General features: G+C 41.3%; 1 protein-coding gene across 1 annotated transcript in view; it reads right to left on the bottom strand.

Moving 5' to 3' along the window:
- Positions 1–23,740, bottom strand: part of PPEF1 (protein phosphatase with EF-hand domain 1) — a gene marked incomplete at both ends in the record, with an annotated part of 29,505 nt that overhangs the window by 2,478 nt on the left and 3,287 nt on the right. Inside the window, 12 exons of the mRNA XM_080363430.1 lie at positions 272–378; positions 1,002–1,144; positions 1,781–1,966; positions 3,380–3,580; positions 5,691–5,840; positions 6,290–6,326; positions 7,755–7,921; positions 11,881–11,927; positions 13,828–13,942; positions 15,514–15,686; positions 21,350–21,401; positions 22,218–22,345. Of these exons, the coding sequence (XP_080219556.1) occupies positions 272–378; positions 1,002–1,144; positions 1,781–1,966; positions 3,380–3,580; positions 5,691–5,840; positions 6,290–6,326; positions 7,755–7,921; positions 11,881–11,927; positions 13,828–13,942; positions 15,514–15,686; positions 21,350–21,401; positions 22,218–22,345 (1,506 nt within the window). The remainder of the gene's footprint in view (positions 1–271; positions 379–1,001; positions 1,145–1,780; positions 1,967–3,379; positions 3,581–5,690; positions 5,841–6,289; positions 6,327–7,754; positions 7,922–11,880; positions 11,928–13,827; positions 13,943–15,513; positions 15,687–21,349; positions 21,402–22,217; positions 22,346–23,740) is intronic.

Below are 23,740 nucleotides of genomic sequence, written 5' to 3'. Positions count from 1 at the left end.
ACACCACTTCCTTATTGGCCCATGTCTTTCAGTTGTTTTCTCCCATCTCCTATCTCTTCATCCCCTCAAGCTGTTTTCTGGGGCTAATCACTTGCTAACACCTACGCCTCCTCTGTGCTCAGGAAGAACATCAGAGCAGCCAGACTCTGCTGCCCTCCAGCCTCCCACTGGCAGGCAGGACCCCTCTCCATGGGGTTTGTCCCCTCTGCCTCCCCACATGGACGGGAGCTCTTTTCCCCATGGTGGCAACTGGACAGTGAGGTAGCGTTACCTGTGCCCTCGGGGTCATACTGTGCAAAAGCACTAGTGAGTTCAGACCTGTGAGCACAAATCTTCTCCCGTAAGAACTTTAAGGCAGTTGATTCAATTGTACCCACCCTAGGGGGAAAAAAAATGCAGAGCAGATCAGTACAGGATTTAAATCCTCTAGCACTTTATGCTTTTCAACATTCGCTATAAAATTCTTGTATCCTTTAACATGTAATATGCTTAGGGTCATCAAAAGACAACGCTGGAGAAAAGAAAAAACAAAACCAACAAAACTAAGCCCCATAAGAATAATCTCAATTTATGAGATAATTGAGTTTATGCAGGTAATTCTAAGCTGCTTTGCATTAGTAAATCTGACCACAGTGCTAGGCATGGCAAAGCTGTCATGATAAACTTTTTGGACTCAATTCCTAACAGGATTTGGCCAGATTAATGCTGCAGCCATAAAGGAGAACTGACAGACAGGTGCAGGCCCCTTATGAGTCCCTGACAATTGTCTGTTCTAACCGCTTACCACATCTAATTACCTTTGGGAGTTTCTCAGGAAACCGCATCTGAGTACTTAGAACATGTTTTGTCTTCTGTAATTATTTTTAAATTGTAAAATAGAAAAACAAGGAAAACCAAAGAAAATAGGTGCCTATTCAATCATTCAATCAAACTACGGCTTTGTGAGAGGTACTCACGTGCAAAGAGAGAACACGCTCACCGCATAAAACACACAGCTTTACCTGTCCCGAAGACTGTGCCTGAGCGTGTACTTGCTGACTTGATACTGCACAAACCGAGGAATGAGTTCAGGGTTCAGTTTGATGTATGCTCCCCGGTTGCTCCCCTCTTCGTAGTAGTTAGAGGCAGAAAATATAGTGATAACCTGATCGCAGGAAACAAAGGAACTGGATTGGCTAGAACAACTTTTCTTGAGATTGATTTCTGAAACTGATCTTAGAAAACCTTGCAGGTTATGAAATTCAGTGTCTGCATATAAACCCAGAGATCAGCAACTATGTCATTCACCATATTTCTTGCACTTTTTGAGTTAGAGCTCCAGACCTGTGTTTTTGGCCTGTTGTAGGAAGACTTCAATTCAGAGGGCAGTGTGGTATAACATGCAGTTAAACAGAAACCTCTTGCTAAAATAGACCTGTTTTTCAGGATTCTTGCTGGCCTTCTGATACAGCATGTCAGAAAGAAGGGCCAGAAGAGAAATGATTAAGTTAAAAGACTTCTAGAGCCTTAGAGCATCACTTGCACTGTGTTTACACATAACTTTCTTCAGGGCTTTTGTTGACATTCATTTGTTTTCACACAAGTAATAAGCCAGTCTCCACCCCCTGAAGCTGTAAAGAATTTTGTCAGAACTCCATCATTCTTTCTAACGTCTAATCTTGCACACAATTCCCCAAAACCCATTTTAAAGAAGCCACTCATTTTTTAACTTCCCAGACAAAGCTACTGTGGATGTGCCTGTGAAATTCACAGAATTCTACTTTAGATGGAAACGTCTTACCTTTCCATTGTGACTGATCTCATAACCTTCCGGTTTAAATTCATGAGACCTGATGAGCAACTTCAGGTTATACCTTCTGAATAGTTCGGCAGTAACATCAGGGCCAAAGTAACAACCTCCTCCCCGAGCCTTGTTCGGTGTGCAGCCATTTTGGCTTCTTGGATCACTCCAGAGAATGTCAAGGATCTGTAAACAGCAAACTCAAGTGAGGGCTGGTAGTAGGTGAGGACTGACAAGCTATGGCTGTTTAAAGTACTGGCCATGGCAAGAGCCGCACAGACCAGGGAGAAAAAACACACCTTGAAGTAACAGCTAGGCCTTTGGGCTGAAACTTTTGTTCTAGTTTTCTTACGAAACATTGTCTAGATTTTGGATTAACTTCTTCGGATGAAATAACAGCACTTCTGAAATGTACCTCCTTTTACAGCTGAAGTTTCCAGACTGCGGTAGGTGCACCAGGAACAGTACTTGGGCTAGTTCAACATGAGCAATAGCTGCCTTCTACACATGTAGCTGTGAGAGGCATTTTCTATTTCCAAGCACAGACCTGATAACCACACGGGTTGGTGGCTTTACCTAAACTAAGCTTGGGAATGCCTGCTCTAAACATGGCAAGAGTTGCCTTTGGCTTTAGTATCTTGGGTTAGCTCATGTTTCAAAACAAGATTTTACACACAAAAGGATGAACTATCATGGTTCAAAGTCACCTAACCTACTAATTCTAGTCAGTAGCAAATATCAGGCAAAATGTGTTTGTTTAAACCTAACTGGGCAAGGTTTACACTTACACATTCCACTTCACCTTTGTGACTGGGGCTCACTGAAGGCTTGCCTGGTTGGCTGGGTGAGTGTCAGATTTGAGGGGCCGCTTGTGCTCATTACATTGATTTGTAGGTCAGATATGTATCTTGGGAGATCACATTTTCAGACATGGATTTGCTTCTCAGGAAGCAAAACAAAAGTGTGTGCTCCTTAAAGCAGCTGTCTGAAGAGGAGCTCAGAAAAATAAACTTATACACTACTCAATTTTGTGTTTCTAAATTGCTGTGCAAATTAAGCTTTTCAAGTTGTCACAATTTATTAAATTACCGCATGACAAGAGCTCCATATTGCCTCTAATATTCAAGAGGAAATGAACAATCAGAGGACAAAAAATTCCCACTCTTGAGTAATCAGCCTGTAGGTCTCAGGAACTGAGGTTTTTTTGGACATTATTAGCATTCAATTGTCAAAAACACAGCCAAGAAAAGGTGCTCACTGTCGTTGACAATTGCAGTCTGACCTATTTAGATTGACAGCCAGGGATGTACCAACAGATGCAACCACATGAGGGCATGCAAACCCATCTCACGCTGAGCAGCTTCGTACTCTTAACGGCCAAGAAAACACTGGATAAATTGTAAGGCATAAAATCACAAGCCTTTACTACCAGCTCTACAAAAAGCATCCAAAGACCTAACATCTGGCTACTATATTCCTGAAAATTATGGGTTTCTGGTCGAGAGATGGTCTCCTCAGACTCCAGCATACTGCCTGAACAGAGCGCCTGTTGGTTTGTGCAGGGAGGCTCAGTATCAGTCTGTCTTTGGTTTCACCTACTTGTTTCCATTCCTTTGGCGTGGGTTCTGGAGGCAAATTTGAGCCTGAAGACTCAGTGGAACCCGATGAAGACAAGCGTTGTGCTTTCCCTGCAGCATTCCGCATGGCCATGTGTTTAGTGGATCTGGTTGGGGGAATTCTCTCCTTCACTTGGTCCTGTCTGTCTCTCAGTGACTTGGGTGGCCGCATTAAAGATTTCAACTTTAAAAAAAAAAAAGAGTTAGAAGAACATAAAGATGATACAGTGATGTCAGCCAAAAGGCACAACAGCTCTCATTTCCTGCACTCAATACTGGACTCTCATAATGCCCTGAACTCACAGGTTTGGTGGAAGCTGCAGGTATTTGGGCACTGGCAGGATTTTTGCTTTATACCTGGCAGCAGGCAGCCTCTCCAGAGCTGCTCTCTTATTCTTATCAAGACACACAGACTCATTCCAAGCCACTGTCAATCACAAGGTCTCACTGTACAGCAAATATAGTCTGGGACCAGGGCAGACACTTAAGTGCCCAACTTCACCAGAAACTGCAAAGACACAGGTGTACTGTACTGAAAATGAAACAGCATTCACTACTGCTGTGATACAGTAACAGGCTGATAGGTTAATTCAGCTAAAATAAATGGAAAATCAGGAGAATAACAATGAAATTGATGAACATATGACATCATGCTCTTTTATTGTTAAATTGACCTCCTCCAATATGCATGGGCATTTGCTTTTTTGAGCTGTGTGCTATGGCTCCACGAATGCTCATGAATACAGACTCTTCTCCAGGAGTTATCTTCTATTTTCACTTGAAATTTTCTCAGACCAGCTCATTTTTTGAACAAAAAAGCCCCAACAAAACTCCCACCTGCCCCCCCAATTCTACTCTTTAACAAAGAAAAGGACTAATGCAAAACAAAATGCAAAACACGGGGTTATTCCCCAGCACACTGACCAGTATTTGAGACCTGTCAGCTGCCAGCTGTACCAATTAAAATACATCAGTTGGCCTCGAGCGATATTGCCCTGAGTTGTGGCCTACATGTCTCATTAGCAACACTGTCCTGCAGCAGCAACTCTGACCTGTTAATTCTGCATTTCACAGATATCCGCATCAGTAACATGCTGAGCCCAGCCATAGTGAAAGCGTGGGCACAACTCAGCTCACAGTTACGACACCTGAATCTGTAGTTAGGCACCCAGTTGTAGTGTACAGTGGAAGAGCCAACAGAGCCCAGACTCCAGTGATGAAAAGTAGTCATTACCCTTTTTCACATCTTTAAGAAACAGAGCACACTTGACTGTCCTGTAAAGCATTTATTTCTGTATTAGAAAACATGAGGAGGAGAGAAATAGCTCTAGATTCCACAGACACTAATGACAGGGTACACAAAGTTGCCTAAAAATAGACGTTTTGTGTGGTCTGGGATGCTCTACCGTGTCTGTGAATTAGCGTTGAGTTGGGCATATTTGAATTAGACCTGAAGGAGACCGGTGGAGGAGACCTGCAAAGAAGACTCTGCAGAGACAGGCAGAGGCCAGAGGATACATCCCTCAGCTATGAAGTGCTTTCACAAACATCACTGGAGACCTGTGTCTGAGCAATTATAACATATGGATCTCCACCAGATCTCCCGGGTCTCCATTGCTCATAAGGAACCTAAGCACCCTGCTCACAAGAAGTCATCTCAGTTTAGTTGTCCAAATCCCACAGCATTTCCCACCGATTTGAAAGACCTGCTCAGCATTTCAGGAAAAAAAGAAAAAAAAGAAAGGATATTTCTGTCTTCTAAACCCCTGAGAAGCAGTAGCTTCTGTTTGCTCAAAACCAGGTCCTGAAGTTTGATCGCACTGGGAAGGCTCTCCCACATGGGCAAAGCTCAGCTGCCTCCAAAGGAGAGCCCCACAGGTGCAGAACTTCCCCCACAGAACAGGTGGCAGAAGCACAGCCCCAGGACAAAGGCAGTGCTAAGAAGATGTGGCTAGATTGATTTCTAAAGTGTTTAGAAAAGCCTGAAAATTAAGTAATTTTCATACTTTTCGTCTTACATGTCATCACTGCAGAAAGGTGGTATCTAAAGTGTTTTTAGCTATTTTGAAGTTAAAAGACTCATGTTACTTTACAGCAGCCAAACAACTGGCTCCCAGCACCTACTAAAACCTTCCTTCCTAAACACTGATTTGGAAGAAAAACATGACTCTTTCCTTACATGCCTTATACAGCAGCCGTTTCCTTTCTTAAAGCAAAGATCTTCATCTTAGCATTTCTTCTGCTAAATTTGTTAATGAAAACAAAATCACACACACATGAACATGATCTCTTACCTTACTTCTCTCCAGTGCATTCAGGAAATCCAAATCTGTGGTGTCTGAAATCCCTCCATGTAGAATAAGAACTTTGCTATCAATTATAGTGGCGAGGGGAAGCCAGCTAAAGACGTCTCGCAGAAGACACAAAATCTGATTCCCATGGTCCTGTAAAACATACTCATATTAGATCCTAATTCCGGCAGATTCTGTTGCTTTAAGTTCAAAATTTTGCTCAAGTGTCTGCCACAGTCTGAACAGTTCTGTCCAGGTGACACCCTGAACTGCAACAGCGACAAACATGTTCTGACATTTACTTTAGGGTCATTTGATTATCGCTATACTATTTCATTTTTCTTTCATGCTCACCTCTTTTCATGTTCTTGAGTGGTCTCATGAATGTTATTTATTTTGTTCCATAGATCTCTGAGCATGAGAGGCTAACACTTATAATTGTTTCGCCAGTTATTTCACTGAAAACACAGAATAATTCCAACTACATCACCAAAGTCATCCCATATTACACCTGATTAAACTGTTTAGAAGATTCCTTGTTTACACAGGTTTCATTTTACATGTGCAAAACGATAAAGAAAGTATAGGGGAAGGAATCTTACCTTGTACTTCTTTGAAACTTCTTTTGTGAAGCCATATCTGAAAATAGGACAACATCAGGAACTGGTTTCAGTATGCCCCTCCTGCATGATTTTCTATAGCGTTTGCCATGAATTTTCTATCACTCCTTCTCTCCTGCCATTCTGTCTAACCTCAGTTTAAATGTCCTTTCTGCTGCTCTCTCTGAAGAATTGACTTAAACTGATTTATTTTACACACAAGAGATCAGGAACAGAACCCCAACCAATAATTATTAAGTGGCCTTTTTCTCATCTAAATGAAATAGTTTAGCAGTTTTACCTTTTAGATACCAGAAAGAAGTGTCAAAGGAACCTAACTGATGATGGACAAACATTTGAGTTTTTGTTCTAAATCACTCAGCTTCATTAGGCAGTGTCATCTATAACATACCCCCACAAGGGACAAGGATTTTGAGACCTTATTCTTTTAACACCAAGATATCCTTGGCACAAGGGGCATTTTCACAACACCCTACCTTGCAGCTTTCCAATTTACCAATGTGCAGCACTGCTAATCAAAATGTCTGGCAAAGAACCATACACAGGAATGCATCTTTGCACTTCTTACCATCACAAACTTAGTTAACATTTTCCACTATTTTGGGTAGGAATTTTCCTACCTTGTAGACAGAACAACTGATCTTAGTGTTGTGTGGAGTCTTGTTTTGTGTCGTGTGTGTCCCCCCCCCCATTTTTTTTCTTTTTAAAATTAAGTGCTGAAAAAGGCAGCATTGTGTGAAACCGATTCGCTTACATGGATCACTAACAGGCATTGAAACTGTGCCTCTAACCCACGTTTATGCCTGGGCTAAAGAGCAATATATTTTATGTGCACACAACAAATGATAGAAAGGGTACAACAGGTTACCCACCAGTCAGTCACCAAACGACTGAGAACTGGACAGCTGAGTACAAATATCTGTATCAGAAAACAGGGTCTCAACTGATCCTGCAGTGGGGTAGACTGACACCTCTCAACTAATGGACCTCCAGGGCATTGAAGTTAGGCTATTTACCCACCTCTTGTGTCTGAGAAGTGACATCTTAGCCTAAGTGAAATATCAGTTCCTGGTTTACTGATGCCATTATATTGCATAATATTATGTCTTTTACCATACTGTGGAAAAAAAGCTAATGCTTTAACTAAAATATAATCCTTCCATCCATCCCCTTTCCCCAGATTTGGTACTCTGGAAGCTGCACTAAGCCCATTGACTTCAGCAGACTGTGATTCTGTCAGAGACAAGACATGACTCCCATTCGAGTGCCTGTGTGTAATGAAGATGTTCTTGCCACCCTCACACATCTTCAAGAAGCAGAGCTACCCCTGAATAACTAATAAAACATTATTTCTGTTTTAGAGTGTCACAGTGGCTAAAGCAGCATTCAGAAGCTCCAGTATTTCTAGTGAAAGGCCAGATACCCTCCCCTGCCCTCTAAAATCTACCTCAGATTCAAGATGTAGTCTTCATGGTTTCCTCTATTCAAGTGTAGGTAATTGGGGTAGATAAGAAGAAATGCAAACAGGATTATAATTATTTCCATAGAGTTTTTCCCTCTGTCAACAAAATCGCCGTTAAAAACGTAACAGTTTTGTTCGGAAGGCAGACCATTCTGCAGAAGGAAACAAAACCAAGGACATTTAGAGACGCTTCTATGGTACTGTAACAAAGGAAATAGCATTTCAAATGAGACCACATTGCTGTAAAATCTGCAAAGGACCTGCACAATATAGAGATCTAAAATGCAGCATTTCTTTATTTCCACTGCTTGGAACAAAAAATTTCTACATCAGACAACCTGTGCAAACCATCAGAGGACAGATGACCTCTCAAGTATTCTTATGATGCCATCTTTAATCCTTTCCTCTACCTATTAAATAAAATTGAAAGGGACCAATGGGAACATTATTCTTCTAATAAAATATACTTTTCTGTTAATGCAACTGCTGCCAGGAAGTTATACACTTGCAAGTAGAAAGGAGTCACGGAAGACAAAAAACCATGAAGAATTATCTTTTGACGCAAGTCTGAAGGTTCTCATGTTTCCTTACACAGCAAGAAAATGGATTTCATAAATTTACATTGTTTGCAGTGTATGCTTCTGAAACTTTTAAGAAAGGCCAGTTCAGAGGACATAAAATTGTAATACAGAACTCTGAAGAACCTTAATTCCAGCTGCTTTAATCCTGAAAGCACTACTTGAATTTTACTCACATTGCGCTTTGCCCCCACTCAGGGCAAAGATGCACTACGTTGCTCACAGAACTGAGAGGCTGTACGTAAAATCTTTTTCCTGCCTTATTTTTTCTGAAGATATAGAGCAATGCTTTATTATGAACGGTGAATTATCAAAAGCTAGTATTGTGACTTGATGGTGTGTTTCATTAGATTAGTTATCATCATGTCAGTGGATGCCATCAGCTTACAGAAAGTATAGCAGCAATTGTGTAGCTTCATCATTTCCAGTCCCAAGTATCAGAAATATTATTTCGATTTTGACTTACTCAAAAAAGGAAACCTCTGCTTTCACAACTGACGTGCAAGAATTATCAGTAGAACATCTATAAAACTACATTACCACTGTGGAGGCCACTCTTAACATGTTTGGCAGCATATCAATACATCTCACTTCTCACTCACTACTGCGTCAGTGTCCCGCACTTCCTATGTTCCTATGGCATTCCCCGGTGTGCTGTCTTAGCAGGTGTACTGCAGGATACATTATTTGGCCAGAGACTCAATTAAACATTTAATCTGAACCCATTAGGAAATATCTTTTTTTTTTGTCCAAATCAGTGTCCTGTCCTATTATGTCGGGATGCAGTAGTGAATCCCGGTCTCTCGATTCCCACAGCAGCACAGTCTTGACTGCTGTAAATGCAGCTTGCTTGGATTTTGCCATAGCTTGTCCCCAGCTCCCTCCAAGTTAACTCACAAGAGGTGCGTGGTTGCTCTGTGCTCACAGGAGTGGCAATTTATGACACTCTGCTAATGCGGTGGGTCATAGTTGTTTTAAAAAAGAAAGGACGGATTTCAGGAGTGGAACAGACAGGAGAAACTCAACAGCAGTTCCTGGAAAGATGAATTAATAAAAGCTTTGCCTTAAAACTGATAGGCACGTGAATCACCAGCAGATTGCCAATATACACACAGCTACTCTGTAACTGCAGATCCTATGGAAAGACAGATCTACTGAAGCACTCTCCAGACTGTCATTCTTCTTTTGGAAAAGCATACCCAAAACTCTTCATTTTAAATGAGAGTTTGTGTTGGGCTTTCAACTTCAATGTGACATTTAATTTTTGTCCCACACTCATGCAAAATTTTTATTTCCTTTTCTGTGGTTTCAACCAACAATAAGAGCAAAACTAAATTAAAGGCTCTTGCAGCTTCTGACCTGTCAAAGAGGCAAACAAGGCCCTCTAATGATTAGCAACTTGCTGCTGGGCATCATTACTGTATCTGCTGGGTTAGTGATTAATTAACTTCCATTTGTCATTTGCATTTTCTACAGCTTCAGGCTGTTTCTATCTGTATCATCCATTTAACAATTTAACTTAGCAATACACAATTTAAAGTTTAAGGGTTTCAAGGAATTTCAGGAAATGCTGTAATTTAATGGAGATTAATGTAAACCTTACAAACTGGCTATTGAGAAAGAAGTCATCTTAGCCTCACCCAAACTAGGTTTAGGAATTACACATACTTTTACAACCAGCATTGTATTGATAAGCTGCAGATTGCTAGCTTCGGTGTGTTTGCTATTGACAGTTTGTAAAAGGGACGTGATAAAAGTTCCCTGGACAGAGTCACAGGCTCAAGGCACCTGCTCTACACAGAGGCCTCCGAAATGCTGCAGCAGCCACTTCAGCTTTCCACAGAACAGCCATCGGTACCGTCTTCATGGCATCACTTGGCATTGCAGCCTCTTGTTTAAGGCTATGAAGTGGTTCATACCAGGTCAGAGGAAGAAATCTCTTTCCACTGAAACAGAGTTAGGGAAGCGGAAAAAAAACCTGGATCCCAGAGACTGACTGGGTTGGCTGCTCGGTCAAGTAAACTACTCAGAAGGGACAGAAAATACTGTGTCATATAATTTGCTTTTAAATAACTAAGCAGCTCTATCATGTGCTCTCTATTTCCTCAATCAATTTGAAACGGCAAAATATTTGTACATTTTATGCAGTTTGGTGAAAGGAGTCCCCTAGAAGCTTAACAGAGAATGATGGGGGATAAATTCTAGTGCCTGAAGTCAATGGGGGCTATGGCTCTGAGTTTACTCAAGTCAGGCTTTAGTACTTGCTTAGAGCTTTTTTCTCTTCATGACATGCATTTAAGAGGGGAAAAAGAATCATCTGTTGTTTACTCCAAAAGAGTAAAACTCAGGCTGATTGCAGTTGTAAATATAACTATATCTGAACATTTAGCTTCAAAATAGTTATTTTTCCAATTCCAGGTCCTGCATATGAAACCAATCTGTATCATGCTCTCATTCCACTTGCAAAAAGGAAGACTCTCTAATTAAAATAACGGCTAAAAGACTGCAAGTCAAGGACCAGCTAAACATAATTGATTGATTTATAAGAAAAGCAGAACTCTGTAAAAAGGTCTGATTATACTTCAATAGGCTTCAGGTATGCACTTGGGCAAAATGACGTTTCTGTTCAACTAGTGTCAGATCAAGTGTAACAAAGTTGGAAGCAGGGGGGAAACACATAATTTAGACACCTGGTTTAGCTTACTTCAGTCTATTCAGTGCAGATGAATGTATAAGGACCAGACACAAACCATTTTCCCCAGAAAGCTCAAATCACATAGAGTATCTGCTAAATGAAAGGCAGTGATTCATGCTAAAGATAAATGTGAAACTAAATATAGGAAATTTCCCACATATTCAGTTAAACATACAATTGTAGAAAAGACAGCCTGGAGATTATTTTTTTTTTCCACGTAAGTAAAACAGAGTTATGCTTTTTTAACATTAAAAAGTGAGCAGCTGTTCAAGGGTATGTAAAGGGTGCCCAAGGTATTTCCATATTGTGCAGACTAATGGATTGGTTCCAAGACCTAAAAAGCTTTTAAATAGATAGCACTCTTTTTTTTTTTTTTAATTTCCTGTAAACAAATAATAATAAAAAACCACTTTGCAGGTATCAAGGGAAGGCCTAAATGAAAGCTTCTGCTTTTTTCTGGAGGGCCAAAATCATCCATGGTGCGGTGTTACATCAGGAACTAAGGCAGCTCCTGATTTTAGAAGACTTTGGTCAATGGGGAATATAAAAGTGGTAGGGCTTTGAAGACACTGCAAGGAGCTCTCTTAAGCTTTGGTTCATGCTCCAGTTCAACATTTAGGAAGAGAAAGATCTTCTGGATCTCCCCCTTTACAGTGAGCAGGAGAATATAGAGAAGGAAAAGCTACAACAAAGACACCACCAAATTGTTCCAGGATTTGTATGGGTGGTATATGCACACCACATGTATACTTATAACAGTGTTAAATCTATCAGACGTAAATATATGTTCTCAACAAGTCTTGAAGTGAAAATGCTACATCACAGACTGCCTACTTACCTTATAGAATATCAGCAAAAGATCATCCAGGTTTCCATGCAAATCTCCTACAAGAAACAAAAACATTCTTTTCCTATTTATTTATTTATTTTCTCACAAAGGAGGAAGAAACTTTTTTAAATTTGCCTTATATTAGAATTAGCTTCATTTTAAGGTACATGCTGAAGCTGCTAGTAAAATCTGGCAATAAAATACTTAAAAGAGTACACAATCGTCTTGCATAAAGTTTTTGTCCTTCCAACTGGATCTGAAGATCAGACTAGTCACGTGGCCAAAGTTTCACTCAGGGAAATGGGAGTAAGATGAAGAAACATACTATGAACCTGAAAAACAGAAAATGCCACTAAAAGACATTACTGTGTAGCCCACTATTCACAGCACAACTGAACATCTGTCTGATTCAGGGCCAGGTTTTGATGAGCACGGGCAGGATTTGATGGAGAGTGCCAAGCACTGTCCGTGCTTGTATGCCTCACTGCTAATGCCACAGGATTTGGCCCTTTCTCCAAGGTTTATTTTGGAACAGGCAGGGGGATTTCACCCCAACACAAAGGATTGCTGCAGCATAGCTCCTCTCTGCATGTGACTGAATTTCACGCTCACAGAACCAACCTTCTCACATCTGTGACTCACCACCACGAAGCCATACAATGATTTCAAAACCTACCTTGTGATAATATGCTTTCAGCACCAATGAGTAGGAAAGGAAAGATGTGACATTTTTATCCTGTCTACATGTTTTCTGTGCCACTTTTTATTAATTATGAGCCAGCCAAAGTCCTTCTAAGGAGTCCTTCAAGCAATGGTAGTTTTTCATCACATGTGGATGCAGTATTTCAGGTGTGTATTTAATCTGCATTATTAATTTGAAATTAAAATCAAATGGGGAGAGGGATACTTTATGTTAAAGAAATCAAGATTTTGGACCAGTTACATCTAAAAATTGGTCTTTAATCTTCCACAGACGATCTTTCTGGTTACAAAAGCTATTAGCTTCAATGGCAGGAAGGGGATGTTTTGTTTAATAAGAACATGCTGTGTAGTGAAAAAGTATGAATCTGTGTTTCCTTGGTTCCGAGAGAGGTTTTGTTGGTTGGTTAACAAATTATTGGTTATACAAAACCTCATTTAAACAAATCCTTTCCTGACAATCCAAGTGGGTGCATAACCACATGTTATAAAATGTCATTTGTTTTGCATGTGTCATAGTAGCCTTCCTTATACCACTTTACTATGACACACAGCACACACTGCTAGCTGTCAAGAGTTAACGTCACCCTTACTGTGCTGTTTTGCAGCTACCGTGTTCTGTGGCAAATCAGCACACTGCATCCATTTATCCATAATTTACGAAAGCATAACAAAGTAGACAGGCAATGAGCTCCTAGTTTTTTACACCTTGTAGCACATCACATCATTCTGTGAGACTAATTTATTGGTAGTATAATGACTGATCCATTATTGTGGGTCCCTTTAGAAATGAGGGTTTATTACAATTTCAATTTATTCTAGTTAGTCATGCTGTCAATGAAAGGTCTTGTTTGTCACTGTTACTGAGTAAATTATGATGGTAAAGTCTTTTTCTTAGTAAGAGGAGAAAGTGGAGAGACTTGCAGCTGGTGATCAAAATACTTGGTGGCATTTTAGAAATGGAAGTGCAGGAACATTTAAGCTACACTGCAGTATTAGCTGAATTAATACTGACTCATTCAGAAATGTTAAATAAGAAAAGAGGAGGTGAGGGGCTTTCTTAATATACACTTAGCATGACTCAGATACCTTATTTTTTTGTTTGTTCTAATTTATGCATGATGTGGGGGAGGGAAGAAGAAAAAAAAGCATTGAGAACTTTCTTGTAATGGCAACATTTGGAAATGTCTGCATCATTCTCTAACCCCTTAGAATATCAGTCCATAGCCCAAAGCAGTTATCTTCTCTGTATCTTACCACACACAGTTATCTCCTTGGAGTAGGAAGTTGAAAGATGGGTGATATTTGGCATCTCTTTGAGAACCTTCTTAGTTTCACATAGCAGCTGCAGTACATAGCGGGCATGAAGCAGCTGTGAGGAAAAAAACCCCACTTATTAGAATTAGCAGTATGTCTGTCTGCTTTATTAGTACCAGACATGTATTCCCAAGATTATTTATACTACAGAGCTCCAGACATGACTACAGGCTATATGGTTTAGTGCTGGGAATTAGGAATGTTCATAGCTTTGTATTTGCATCCTGGTGAATGGATATAGAGCCTTTAATGAACTTGCTTTACATATTTTGCTATTTCTTTCCTAGTGTACTGTTTATACTCTTCGTATCTACAGAAAGGATAAGAGACTGAGTAATAAAGCACTCAGAATGATTGCATAAGGTCATCTGTTCAAAGAAACTGGGAAAAAAAAAGATATAGTTCTAGCTGCCAGTAAAAACAAAACAAAACACACCACCAAAAAACCCCCAAAGGCCATAAATGATATTTCAGCAAATTGCAAAAATAATGAGAGGTGAAACTCCAGAAAAGGTTGCCTTGTTAAAAATTATTTTCCTGTTTGCTCTAAAGATGTTACAAGAACACAACATGGAAGCTTTTAGTCTTCTCTGCTAATGCTTTTTGTGGTAATTTTGTCAGTCAGAGATTTTTAAGGCACTTAATTCAAACACAGCTCTGAGGAAGTTTGGTAGAGGAGATGAGCTACAGACTGGCTTTTCAAGATTCAAGTTTTTAAAGCAAAAAAGGCCAATTACATATAAAAGTTTCCTTAATAAAATGCAAACCATAGTAAAAGAAAGCTGACAGTAAGGTGAAGTCTGGCTGGGCTCATTTATCATACACTTTACATTTTGCTACATTTTGCCTCCACAGGAAATTACAGAAAAAAAACAAGCAAACCCACCATTATTTAGTAAACTGAAAAGCAAGATAGACCCTTATCCTTTATATGCAGTATATTGTTGCTCAGGAACACAGAGAATCAGGAACAGCCTTCTCAGTGCCCAGGCAGCCACCACCTGAGATTTGTGCTGTCACCCCCTTCCACTACCTTAGCAATGCTTTATATTCACTCTTCCATGGTGGTGGAGTCTTGCACAATGGAACAAGGTGAACAACCCTTGCACCTCAATTCCTCTACAGGGATGGGGTGGGAAAATGAAAAAAAAAAAAAAGGACCACAGAACCCAGAAAAAGATGGAAACTAGTTTCTAGGTTAGCTTAGGATACCTTCCCCAGTCCTGCAGCCTCAATGACAACCCCTGCCTTGCAGCTGCTAAGGGTTCCCATCTCATGATCACTGTAATCTCAGTGCTAGAGGAGGAGGTCCCCACTAGACCTTGCCCCCTCCCCAGTGTCTCTGGTGGTCATGTAGCCAAGTAGTGATAAAATCTGGGAACTATTCTGGCTGAGAACTCACTGCTTTTGATTTTGTTGCCTTAGCTTCCAGCCCAAGACAGCTCCACCACGTACCTATGTGATAACATGGAGCCAGCAGGAAAGGGTAATGGGATGGAAAGGAGGGGAAAAATATCTCCTTGGACATCGGTTTAGCCTTACATTGGATTCAGCTGATTGTGGAGCTACAACTTGACAGAGATGCAAAATAAGTAAAAAAAAAGAAACAAACTAGTTGCAATGTACCTGTTCGTTCCTGAAAGCATGAAGAAGAGCATTGGCATGTTCAACAGTAAGGGGGAATGAGAGTCGTGGTCCATAATAGGAGTCTGGAACACAAATCTTGTTTTCAAATTCTTGAATGTTGAAGCCTTCATCCACCACCTGAGAAACACCAGGGCTGCTGAAAGTGTGCGAAACTGGAACAAGAGGGAAGAAAAAAAACAATGTAGAAACACCACCAGCCCCCCCATAGGGCTGTAACAGCATGACCAGAACCAGCTGTATGGAACTGATGCTTTACTTGCTGCACTATTGCAGGGGCGAAGTCCTGACCTGTACAGTGGAAGAGCTCCAGGTTTCCCCACATTGTTTTACAATACTAAAACCAAGCAAAACCCAACCAAATGAAAAAAACAAAACAAAACAAAACAGTCAAAACCTCTGTCCTAACAGCCAGTAGCTGTGATTAGGATGCAAAACATTTTGCACTGAAGTTATGGAGCAATCTGCTATCAGATGTAATGAGAAACATGACCTGTTACAGACTTTCTTCTCCACAAAGCAAGGAGATTCAAAAGTCATGGCTGATCATTTAGTAACCATCACCCGTTTAAAGTTCAATGTTACACTTTTAATACAGGTTTTAGAGATTCATTTCCATTACTCTTATTTTCTATGTAAATTTTTCAGGCTAAATGCCAGCAGGTCAATGATTAGTTAAAAAGTCCTCAACAAAATCCTATTTATTCGCAGCGGATTGCAAAGCACTCCTTGCTGATATAGCTAGGAGACAATGCCAGCTCTTGGTTGGCTGCCATAAAACCATTGGATGAAATAAAGTAGACAAAAATATAGCCATAAAAGTAGAGAATAGCTTCTAATTTTCCTGGAATGTGGGAAAAGCAGAAACATTGCTAATTGCTTCAATCCAATATTTTTTTGGCACACCCTTGAAATGTAACTGAGTGAACTGTAGATTTCAGTGTTCTCTTGCAGATTGTCTTTATCATTTATTAGACTAAAAAAGAAGAGGATAGTGTTCTGGCAGCTGCTGCTGCAGAGTTGCTCTTGTGAGATGATTGTTGTAAACACTTTTTGTTGGGCTACGGGTAAGTTTTCTGCAACCTTGATTAGATGCAACTGGAAATAAAAATGTATTATTTATTGCTAGAGGAATACCTGTGGCTGTGACTCAAAACTCAGAGCAACCAAATACGGCATGTGGCTTCATAAATTATGAGATTTATAAAGGCCAGCTGGTCTTGTGACTGGATGAAACCCATATTAAATATATAAATAGGTAAAAAAACACTTTTTATCAGCTCTGCATTACAAAACCTCCTTTTTTTATCATCTCTTCTGCTGTGAGCTGATTAGCACATTCAGTGCACAGCCATGTAAATTGATTAAGGCATCAAGTAACAGCAAGGTGCTCAGGGTTCACAGTTTCCACCAAGTACAGCCTGATTTGCAGATTCCCACCACATTTAATCTGGCCAGGTGCCAGAACATCACCCATGGACTGAAACTGCTGGTTTGCATATACCGATCAGCCAGCTACATCTGCACTGAGTCTTGTCCCAGCTCCAGCAGCAGGTCTCTGCATGACATCTCCCACTGTGCCCGAACTCTCAGGCAGTGGGTGGCTGCAGACCCTGGAGTGGGTTCCTCAGACCACCCAAATTGCTCATTGTTGCCTGTTCTGTCCAGAGGCTCTCCTCATCTGACACTCCTTCAGAGTCAGCAATCTTCTCAGCATTTCAAGGCAGGGAGAGACCTGTCCATGCCTCCTCCTCCTACGGCCCTTCCTTCTTGCACACAACAGTCTACACATCCCTTTACCTCTGAATATGAACCTGCTTTCTTCACAGCCTTGCTCCTTTTTGGCAGTTGCCCAGGCTGGGAAACCAAAACTCCTTCTCTGGAGAGCATCTCTCTGCAAAGTACACCCCATTTTCCATTTCTGGATGAGTCATCAAAAGCCAATGATGGTCATTAGCCCTAGAGTGCACTTATATCTCCTCAGGTAGTCTTTCAGCTGGATTTTAAGGCTCCTTCCTGAGCAGGATGACCATCTTGTCTCAGAGCAGTCAGTAATGGATGCCCTAATGCAGCCTGGGGAATTAGTGCTCTGGCCAACACGTACCCCAGCTCACCACGAGCCCCCTGTAGGACTAATCCTGACATATTTGGCACCCTTCTCATTTTAGTCATCTTCTCAATGAAGCTGTCAAGGCTCTTTCAGTCCATATTGAAAGACAGAGACAAAAACTCTTACTGTGTCTAGTTCAGGCACCCATCTTAAGAAAGAACAAAACACCCTCTGTCAGTATCTGCACCTCTCCAGTGAGTACAGGGTATGACCTGCTCTGTACTCTGACATGTGTCAAAGGTCCAGCCCAAGCTCAGTGAGTTGAGCCTTCACTAGACCTCATACAACTGCCCTACAGGACAATACCCACATTCCATATTACACACAGAAGTCCAGGGCTACGTGGAGTCAGTTTGGCCACAGAAAGCCCAGGGACATGGTTCTCCTGACAAGATCACCTCACCATGGGAGTTGTTCAAGGCAAGTCAGAGACACCACTGCCAAGGATGTGCTCCCTATTGGGGTAACAGGGAACCGGCTACTTCTGCAGCTTGAAATAAGCCTGTGTTCTGCCACCATCTGTGCACCTACAGACTAACCACTCAGGTACCTGAGAGCACCCCTGACTCCTGAGGAGTGCTCTTACCTCTGCTAGATACTGATCCCCAGCCACCAGGTCAAAGCCAGATGGAGCTAGAATCCACTAAGAAGATGGAAATTTCTATAACGCCCCCAAAATGTATTCCTTCATTCTGTTCCTGGCACTGTAAGCTCCAAGTAGCTCCCTGCTGCAAGAATCACTCTGTGCAAGAAGCCTTGGAAAGTTGTTAATGCTGTAAGGGAGGCATCATGGGGAGTGAAACTGCAGAAAACAGCACCTTTTTCTTTGTTCCCTTTTGAAGGAAGGCTCCAGGAGCCGCGGCTCCTGTTCTAGTGACCTTGAAAGGCACCGCCAGGGGTGCCTTGGACTTGCAGTCCCACCACTTTGCCCAGGACGTTTGTAGCCTTCTCACCCTCAGTGCAGCCACCAAAAAGTGAGTAAATGGGTCACCTTTTGCTGGAAAAGCAGTTTCCAGCTTTGTCTGACCAGAGATCTTTCCATCGAAAGGCTAAGTAGGTATGCAGATTTTTTAGGGGAGGGAGGGAAGGAAGGAGAAAAGGAGAGAGTGAAGGAGGGAGGGAGAAAAGAGTAAGATGGAGAAGGTTTTAACTCTTACTTCCCACAAATACTTGGAAAACAGCCTTTAGTCAGAAGCAGAACAAGAACAAGACACAGAGCTACATAGTATCCCAATCATAACTTAAACTGCACTGAAATTTTAAGCAGGTTGAGAGTATGAAAAAAGCTTCAGGGCACAACAGATAAACAATGGCATCAAAACCACTACTGTGTTAATGACATGGTGGCTGCTTGCTTTCTTTGAAAAACATATTCTGAAAAAGCAGATTAAAGAGAGGGAAGTGCCAAGATGAATAGTGAAGACTGAGTGTTTTATAACGCAAGGAAAAATACAGATCACACAATCTTCAGGTAGATTTCTTATCACATATTGAGAAGAACAGGCAACCCATTCTCTGGCAAGAATATTATATAGAGTCTTCTTGGAGAGGGCTTTTGAAACATATGCTATCACTCCAATTTAAGTGAGCACACACTGTTAAAAAAAAGAAAAAAAGAAAAAAAAAAAATGGCCAGAGAATGGTGGGGTTTAAAAAAAGCTTTGGAATAGCAAAGCCAATACGAAGCCCCTCTGGTTGCTGTGTTTACTCTCACTGTGGCTCACATCTTAAGACTGTGATTCAGCAGAAGTGGAAGCAGTTCCTTAAGAATCACTATTCAGCACTGATTTTGCTCAGTTCACTGGGGCTAGCATGGGTGCTGCAAAGGTCACTTGAAGGGGCAAGCAATCGAGAGCTTGAAGTAAAGAATGCGCACAGCCAGTAATTGGACAAACATAGCCACAAACCACACAACACGAATTTGATAGGCAGTTTCTCAAAAAGTCCTGAGTCATCTCCTTTGCATAGGCAGCCTCAGACAACTCTCTATTAAATATGTCCCTTACGGAATCTTTCTGCTTCATTTTGGGTTCTGGTATCTGTAACATGGGGTGTTAGTAAAGAGTAAATAACAAACCAAGACAGAAATAAAGCCTTCAGAGCAGTTATCAAGTCTTAACAGCTTGTCCTAACAAATGAAAGTTTTAAGCAAGGAAGACAAAGAGAAGCTTTACCATAAACCATAAACTTCATCATGTGTTTCAGCCTTAACCACGTCCACACTCCCAAAGTCTGCGAGACCAAGAAGCAGGTCACCCATGCAGTGGTGACGAGGGGCAGCCCACAGCACCCTCCGTCCCTCCCTGTGCACAGGCAGGACCTGGGTCTCCACCTGCCCACAAACAAACAGCTCATGCATGTCGCAGTGTGCTCTGTACCAGCCACATCTCGAGCCCTGGCAAGTCACCTGAGGCAGCTCGCCTTTGTTCCTGCTGTCAATAGACACAGTCAATAAAGGTGGATATGCCATATCTACAATGAGCAGCTGTAAAATTCCCTTTTAAGCTTGTAATGAAAATGGAGATTAACACTATTTTTCCAAACCTCAGACCTAGCACTACTATTTTCTTTCCCATTCAGGTGGAAAAGCTGAACTGAGGAGCGCTATCAGCATGTAGAAGTAGATAAAGTGAGCAGTGTGTTATTTTCTTTGAGTTTGTCATTTCCTTCCCAGGAAGTTAAATTATGGTGGTATGTTTTGGTGTGGGTTTTGTTGTTCTGTTTTGGTTTCAGAATACAGTGGTAATGGGGAAAAAAAAATCAAAGGAAGGACTATTGTATCATCTGCTTTGACTTTGGAGCAAGGCTCAAACATAATTTCTTTTTCTGCACAACAGAGAGATCATTAGGTACTCTAAAGTATTTAAGAGAAAAAATTGCAATTTCTAATGGTTGTGATTAGAACACTGAACCACTTACAGTTTTTATGGCAGTTTTAGCCTGCCATTGAAGTGCCTTGTGCAAATTTTAATTGGAATAACCTGTAGCTCAATCAGATGAAAGAGAAAGGACATTCTCTTCTAATTCAATAAGAAGGGGACAGCCTCCTTTTTAACTCTGCTGGGATTAGATCTACTCTCAATTTGTTCAGGGAAGCCATGTTTGTTTTCTGGACTTAGGAATCACTTTCAATCTGTCCTTCTGTTGAGCTTGACCTCAAAAGTAGGTTTTGTCCAAGGATCCCAAAATACTTCAAAAGTTAAAGGTTGTTCTTTGAATAACCAAGTTTTAATCAAGGCGATTGTAAAGATTTATATCCAGCAGTTTAAATGTCTTTCATTTTTAACCATTCACATACTGATACATGCTTTGCAGTGAAACCTACCAACTTCTTTGATTACACTTGTCCTAAACCAACTAGAAACAGTCTGTCTGGATAATCACATCTCATAGTTTAAGAAAACATGCATAGAAAACTGTGAAAGTTGAAGTCAGTAAGACTACCATGAGAACGGCTTAAGGGCAGTAACATACAAGAAAGCACTTGAGCACCTCTGGGTATTTTCATAAGGACAACATGTCTTTCATCATGTCTCACTGAGTGAATACTGAGCAGAGTCAACACTTACGGGATAAAATTCTTATTAAAATATTTGGGAAATGAAACTGCAGCCCCAGCATGTGCCAGAGGCTGTGAACGTCACATTGAAAATTAACTTTTCTCACATCAGGTTCAGAATCTCCATATTACTTTGATTTTTTCCTTACCTGAATCAGGAGGAGTACAGCGTTCCAGCATGAATGTAAAAAAGTCAGATAGCTGAATATGGAAAAGAAAAGAACACACACTGATCAGTTTAGGGGATCCAACAAGCATTAACATTCTCTTTCCTTACTTAGTTTCTAGCAACTTCCCATTTAGGGGGATCTAAGACACTAGTGTATGTTTCCATAGCATTGGCCTGCAATAATGATACACCTTGTGTCCTGCTACAGAAATGGCTTACTCCTTTCCTTCTTTGCTATGAGTTAGCAGATTGACACTATATGAAGTTCCAGGGCTGTATCAATGCTGCTGACATTTCTGGGTGTAATTCATCCTGTCCATCATCCAGACTATTTGCCTGGACTTCATCTGCAGTCAATAGAAAGACACTGCTACAATGCACTGAACTGACTTCAGATACGGATGCTAGGATGAACACAAAGCCCTACAAGTTCCTAATTCGCTCTATTGACCCTAAAGAAAGACTGAGCTGACACGCTGAGACACTGATATCTCCGTTGCACATACCTTACCTCACAGAGCACGGTTAAGATCACCCATGGTCAGATGACCTGCAATCTCTGGGTAACAGAGCTCTTCTGTGGGAACCTCTAACCTACATATGGTTGTATGGGCAGAACAGTGTCCTGCTGTTTACATAGTTACATATATATATATATAAACACACACATATATATATATATGTATGCACACAACTTAATTAGTTCATGTGTGAGGCAGGGAAGTGGTTTTATTTTACAGGACACAGCTTCGTAGGGAGAAATAACCACATAACCATTTTGTTTGTGCAACTTCAGTCCTCTGGGGATAACATAACGGCTTGTACAGGAATAATTGAAGATTACAAACCTGCAGCTGATCTTGCTCATCAGCATATTCTATTGACTGAAAGATACTCAGAGAATAGCGGCGCCTCATCTCCAGCCGGGCCATTGTAAGGCGGTACCAGTTCTGGATGAGGATAGCAGCTCTAATGACTGTCAAAACAGAAAGCAATGGAGTACACATGGGTGCAGTGTAATCTACAGTGAAAACACATGCTACCTTTGCAGAATTTTGCAGACAGATGGCAAATTCTGTTCATTGCACACAGTCAACATTAAAATGAAACTCTGTAAAAGTGAGGCTACAAAAGTGTTTTGTAATAATGAATACATGATGCATTTACTGTTTCTGCCTTTAGGGACAGATCCCAAACCAGCTGAATTGCTCATGCCTATACTGTTAGAAACCTTCCTCATTTCATTGTCCTGAAGACAGTACCCATGTAAGGAATCAGCCATGTTCAACTAATAGGCACTATGTGGGTTCTGGGAAGATGACGGAAGGAAGAAGAGCAGTTTGGCCTGTCAATAAAATGTACTTCTTTACCAAGCTGCAGTAAAAAATTTCAGACTTTGCAAGCTGTAACATGAGCATCGTGTAATTACAGAGTTTGCAACAGCCTCTTTTAACAAACTGATTTTGCCTATACAGCTATATTGGCAAGCCAGCAAAATTCAAACCTTAGGATAAAATGTTAACAAATGGTATTGAAGGGCAGAATACATTGCTTAAATAGACACACCAAAAGACACACAGGTATGTCTTTGGCTAGCTTGGTGAACAAAGGAAACCTCACGCCAAGAATTCAGTGGGACATGTCAGAAGACCATTTTGAACTGTGTGCTGAATATGCATCCCACTCAGCACTTTTAAGAAGTTGTGCCCACTATTGTCCCATTCTGGAAAACTGCTGGAAACTTCCCTGTAGGACAATCACCAAGACTGCAGCCTAGAGTGCTGCCTACAGGCCCCAGTCACACCACAAACAAATCCCATTCCCATAGCTGCTCAGATGAAAGTTTATAAGGCAGAACGACGTCTGGTGGCACAAAATGGTCCTGGGCTGGGCGTTGTCCCATGGGAAGAGCTCCTTACACCTGTGCCAAGCACTTAGTGCTGCATGAACAGTGGCCACTAGCGAGAGCTGTGCTGGAGGACAGGAGTTCTGGGAGCTGAAGCCCACTTGATCCCTCCCCATCATGCTGACAACTCTTCCAGCTACACTTGGTACATAAAGGGCAGCAGCTCTGAGGAACCTGGGCATGAAATGTGAGTGGCAGCAGCACTGCCAGCAGTAGGACAAGAGGAAGGGTGGGCCGGTGTGCCCTCTGCATGATAGGTGATCACTGCAGCTTGGATAGATCTGGAGGGAGGAGTGAAAGCAGGAGGCTGGAGGGGCTATGCTAAGCCTGAGATAATCACGGGCTTTGGAGAGGAGAACAGATGAGCTCAGCAGTAACGTGTGCTGTTTCACAGAGTTGGGACTCTCTAGTGCTTTAAGGGTGCTTATTCAAAAAGATGAACTGACTCTGAGTAAAACATTTCTC

Source organism: Nesoenas mayeri, assembly GCF_963082525.1.
Source record: "Nesoenas mayeri genome assembly, chromosome: 1".
NCBI lineage: Eukaryota > Metazoa > Chordata > Aves > Columbiformes > Columbidae > Nesoenas > Nesoenas mayeri.
The sequence above is the reverse complement of the archived record's forward strand: the minus strand, read 5'-3'. Positions and strand labels throughout refer to the sequence as shown.